Here is a 5077-nt window from a genome sequence, read left to right as displayed (position 1 = left end):
TGATGTGATCTCGGCTCACTGCAAGTTCTGCCTCCCGGGTTCAAGCCATTCTCCTGCCTCAGTCTCCAGAGTAGCTGGGACTACAGGTGCCCACCGCCACACTCGGCTAATTTTTTTTGTTTTTTGTATTTTTAGTAGAGACAGAGTTTCACTGTGTTAGGATGGTCTCGATCTCCTGACCTTGTGATCTGCGTGCCTCGGCCTCCCAAAGTGCTGGGATTACAGGCATGAGCCACCATGCCCAGCCTTTCAGATGCTTTCTAGTAATTTAGTGATTTTTTTAAATCATCTTGGTTAAACTGAATACAAATTTTCAAATGTGGAAGAGTAAAGTAAGATTATATCATTGCACATGGTGAGTAATTTTTAAAAACAGTCCTACCAACAGCTTATGTTTAAGTTATGGATGCTATAATACCCAGAGATTTGACTACATAAACTATACCAACCCAAATTTTCCCTATTTCATTTCTGTATTTTTTAATTTAAATATAAAACTGTAAAGATTTATATATTTTTCCATCTTGTTAAATTTGTCCCAAAAGTCCAAGGTCATTTTGAAAGATAATATAGCAAACTACTATATTAGTTATCCCTCCAAGACTTCGGTCTTCTACAGATCTGATAGGTATGTTATTCTAAGTCTTTATACAAGACATTGATAAAGGTCAATGGAATAGGCATATAAAGGAAATTTTCTGTACACAAAGAAATCTTCTTCCTAGGTGACACTGATACATTCATTGAATTTTTAAACAGTTATTTATTCAGCTATAAATCTGGTCAGTCTATATTCCTATGCCTTATACACAGAGCTTTATTAGAAATCAAGGAAAGTTATTTATTTAAAATTGAAACAACATGACTTTGGAAATCCATGAATCCTATGAAAATAAAAAAGGTGAATCTACATTGCTCGCCTTGTGACAACTATTTTCTAGGACTCTAAAATCAGTATCAGTTTGCCAGTAATTTCTAGAAATCTGTTAGGGATAGATATAAAGCTTGTTTTTGTGTGTTCTTCAGAATTTAATTCTGAATGTTCAACAAAATTAAAATAACTGGCTAATATTTCCTACATATCCCTTTCTCTTTTGAAATTATATTTTTAACTGGAAGAAGATAATAATAATGTCCCCTGCCCCACCCCAATTTTTCTGATCCTACTCAGGACTGCTTCATGAACAGTTTTAATAAAATAAATAGTATCTATATGTGGTATTAATTTTACTTTATTACCTCATATAAAACTGTTGTGTTCCCATGGAGAAGAGGTCCATAGCAGATATAGGAATGTCCAACAACCCAACCTAAGTCAGAAGCTGCCCACCACACCTAAAAAATAAGATAATAAAATGCATATATTTTATTCAGAGAATGTCATGCAATGTGAATTTAAAACCACGATTACCTCTCCAGGTTGAAGTCCATATATGGAAGACATTGACCAGTTTAGCATGACAGCGTATCCCCCGGTGGGTCTAACCACACCCTAAGGAGAGAAAAAGTGCAGTTAAAATCAATAAACAATGTATAAAAACACTCTCTATCTTCATAGCATCCACTTTAAAAGTTCCTGGTCAAAAGTATTTTATATATTAGCTACAGGTTACTTTGGCTTTTATAAAATTATCTTTGAATCATTATTTCTTTGGGTCTTTGAATAGTCACCACAAAATAATTGTCCTTATTAGTGCCATTTTTAGAATCCATTCTCACATTATTAGTCTTCTAAAGAAAACATGATTTCACAAAATTACATGCAATACAAACTTTTCTAATAGCACCACACATTATCAACACTACATTTTCAGACGTATTTCCAGAACAAAAATTAGTGCGAAGAAAGGTAAAATGTAGTTATATGCCTCAAATACAGACTAACATAAGGACCTTTGTTTCTTAAGATGATTAAATACTAATAGCTGCTTAGAGGAAACAAAGTCATAATGTAACTGGAATCTCACTGCAACACTTCACTGAGGATCATGCAAGCACACTTTAAAGCTGAGCAATTCTTTCATTATGAACTCTAGAACTCTTAGGGATGAATTCCAGTGAATTGAATTTAGATTAAAAGATTTGTCTTATATTGCATTTTGGACAAAAGTAGGGATCGTTATATCATTGTAGTACAGTTTTCACAAATCAGTTTCAAGTAGTTTTCCCCACACTGGGAACATATTCAACCTCAATACAAGACTAATATTTGAACACTGGATACAAATATTACCATAAATAAGAACTAATAGTAAATTTAATAATTAAGTTCATGTATTGTTTTAAAAAACATTAATTGTCATTGGCTCAATAAGACATAACCGAGTGAATACTCAGAATGAGTCGGTGAACACCTGCTGAGAGATAGAAGGTATATTCCACTCACATGTATTTTGAAGCATCTTTTAGTATAACTGCTCTATGCAAAGAAAAAAAAAGTGTTTTTTATGAAAGGGCAAACATGGATCTAATCAATAACTGTGCTATTAATTATGCTTTTTGGCATAGCGCTGCACCTTAACACACATACACAACTCAGGAAAATGAAACAGAAATTGACTTTCCATTAGTTACTAAAATTGCTGCTCTGCTCAGGTGCCACTAATAAAACATAGGTATCATGCTGTGGAACATTATTTTATTCACCAGTAACAACACCTGGTCTCTTAGCAAATATCAGATGCAACTTTGTTGGTATTTGAGAGCTATTTTCTAGGTCGTATGACATGGTTAGCATGCAGCTGGCCCTCTTGATCTCCATGGGAACATTAGACATTCTAAGCCCCATGCCAGTAGGTTTTACACATGCACTTTCCCATGTAAACGAAACAGTTATTTTCCCACTGTATCCTATCCTATCTCCCATGCACTTTGCTAGTTTGTTCTATTGAGATTTTTTCCTACGGCTCAACAGATTGATTGAATCTGATATTAATCAAACTGCAAACACTTTATAAAAACTATTCATTTTACAGGCTAGAAAAAGTAGTTTTTTGTAGACAATACGCTGTCCATGTGTTATGACAGATGGTGATACTTAATATCAGTAATAATTTCACTTAAAAATGTTTTAAAATTTTCTCTCCATCCTACATGTCCCTGCATTTAGAACCCATTTTTATCAGTAACTCTAAATATTATTATAACTAGGTAAATGTTTAGACCATATGGTATAGAGGGTAAGATGCATTGACTAGAAATGATGACAAGAAATAAAAGGCGAGGGAAGACATAACTGAGTAGTAATTCAATTGTAAAACCTGAAAGCTAAATGTAAAGGATAAGTTGTCAAATTTCTATTTACCTCTCAGATGAGTACTTCTTCAAACGACTGTCACTCTGTCTGTAAATTAGTGAATACTTAAACCCATCCGACCAAAAAAAGAGACTTAAAAATGAGACCATGCATGAAAAAGCATTTGAAGTTGTAAAGGCTAAAATTTAATATCTCATTAACAATATTATTTCCTTAGTTCTAGCAATTATTGCTTTATATTTCACCCTGTGCTCCTATCAGTCAAAAGGCATAAATGTCAAAATAATTAGAGGTTGCCATCAAAGATTCTCATTTAAAACAATTAAAATGAAGCTGAAGGAGTGAAAAGAGCCATAATTTATGTTTTTCATTAGTCACTGATACCCACTTACTTTTATTTTTTAAAGAATGAGTATACAAATTTTAATCAAGCATCCTTTTACCATTTATTAATCTAGACTCTAGATCTGCAATTTGGTCTTGCCTCCCAAATGCTCAGATAATACAGTTTCAAATTTCTGGGTATTTGATATGGTGCAGAATAAAGAAACACATAGTTTCATATTTTCCAGGTTCACCTTTTATAAGAGGTTTGAAAGCACAAAAAACACAAAGGTTACATTTCAAGAGAATTTCTTTAGCATAAATATTAATTTGGACAAAAACAAGATGATAAAGCATTTTTGTTTCCTGTTTATCATCACATTATCCAGGTAATGATAATTAAAATGCAAAAGAGAAACACCATTCAGCCTCTGAAAACACATAAATTATGCTCCAGAAAACAAATCATTATACTATAACTAAGCAAATTTTGTTGGAAACTAAAAATATCACTTTTACAGTAGTGGATCTGAATATGAAGTAAAAATACTCAACACCAATGCTTACCTCTAAAACACAAACCTTCTTCATTTTAGTCTTTTGAATCTCTATTATTTATTATTACCTTCTATATGTGCTTTTTTCTTTTCCTTTGAGAGGGAGTCTTGCTCTGTCACCCAGGCTGGAGTGCAGTGGCATGATCTCACTCACTGCAACCTCCGCCTCCCAGGTTCAAGCGATTCTCCTGCCTCAGCCTCCCGAGTAGTTGGGACTACACAGGCATGCCACCATGCTCAGCTAATTTTTTTTTTTTTAAGTAGAGACAGGGTTTCACCGTGCTAGCCAGGATGGTCTCGATCTCCGGACCTCGTGATCTGCCCTCCTCGGCCTCCCAAAGTGCTGGGATTACAGGCATGATGCACCGCGCCCGGCCTCTCTATGTATTTATACTCTATCTACCTTAAAAGTCAAGTCATTAGATGATCTAATATATTCTCATAAATACCCTGTAACCTGCCAATATGCTGTTCTGATCTTTTGGTAGGATCAGTCATAATTCTTAAAGATCTGGGGAACTTGAAAAATATCCAGATGAGACTAGCACTCTGTGCCCTGAATAAAGACATGAAAGTGAATGCTATCTCAGAAATAGGAATGGAAGCAATATGAAAGTGCTCTCTTTTGGGATGGGGGCACAAATGTAATGTTCATGGTGTTTAAAAAATTCAATCAGTGCAAGTACAAGTAAAGGCTGAATATTAGTTTCTCAGAAATGGTACCACAAAGTTATCACAGATAGTTCTTCATAATTTCCACCTTACTGTACTACTTTTGAAGACAAGTAAAGTCAAAGACTGCCATAAATGGGGCCATTAAAGTAAAACAGAAAACATGTTAGTATAAATGTTGTGTGCAGTTTTGGTTGCCACAACTTGAAAAAGAAAAATACAATTGCAACAACAGGTGTTGTAGAAGAGGAGGGAAGCCTGAAATGTG

General features: G+C 34.3%; 1 protein-coding gene across 1 annotated transcript in view; it reads right to left on the bottom strand.

Annotated features, from left to right (window-relative positions):
* Positions 1-5077, bottom strand: part of ACSS3 (acyl-CoA synthetase short-chain family member 3) — a 190386-nt gene that overhangs the window by 117593 nt on the left and 67716 nt on the right. The window contains exons 6-7 of the mRNA XM_011994395.1: positions 1412-1492; positions 1240-1335 (exon numbers count right to left, since the gene is read on the bottom strand). Of these exons, the coding sequence (XP_011849785.1) occupies positions 1240-1335; positions 1412-1492 (177 nt within the window). The remainder of the gene's footprint in view (positions 1-1239; positions 1336-1411; positions 1493-5077) is intronic.

This window comes from Mandrillus leucophaeus, unplaced genomic scaffold (assembly GCF_000951045.1).
Source record: "Mandrillus leucophaeus isolate KB7577 unplaced genomic scaffold, Mleu.le_1.0 Scaffold455, whole genome shotgun sequence".
Classification (NCBI taxonomy): domain Eukaryota; kingdom Metazoa; phylum Chordata; class Mammalia; order Primates; family Cercopithecidae; genus Mandrillus; species Mandrillus leucophaeus.
Note: the sequence above shows the minus strand (reverse complement) of the source record. Positions and strands in the feature narration are given on the sequence as shown.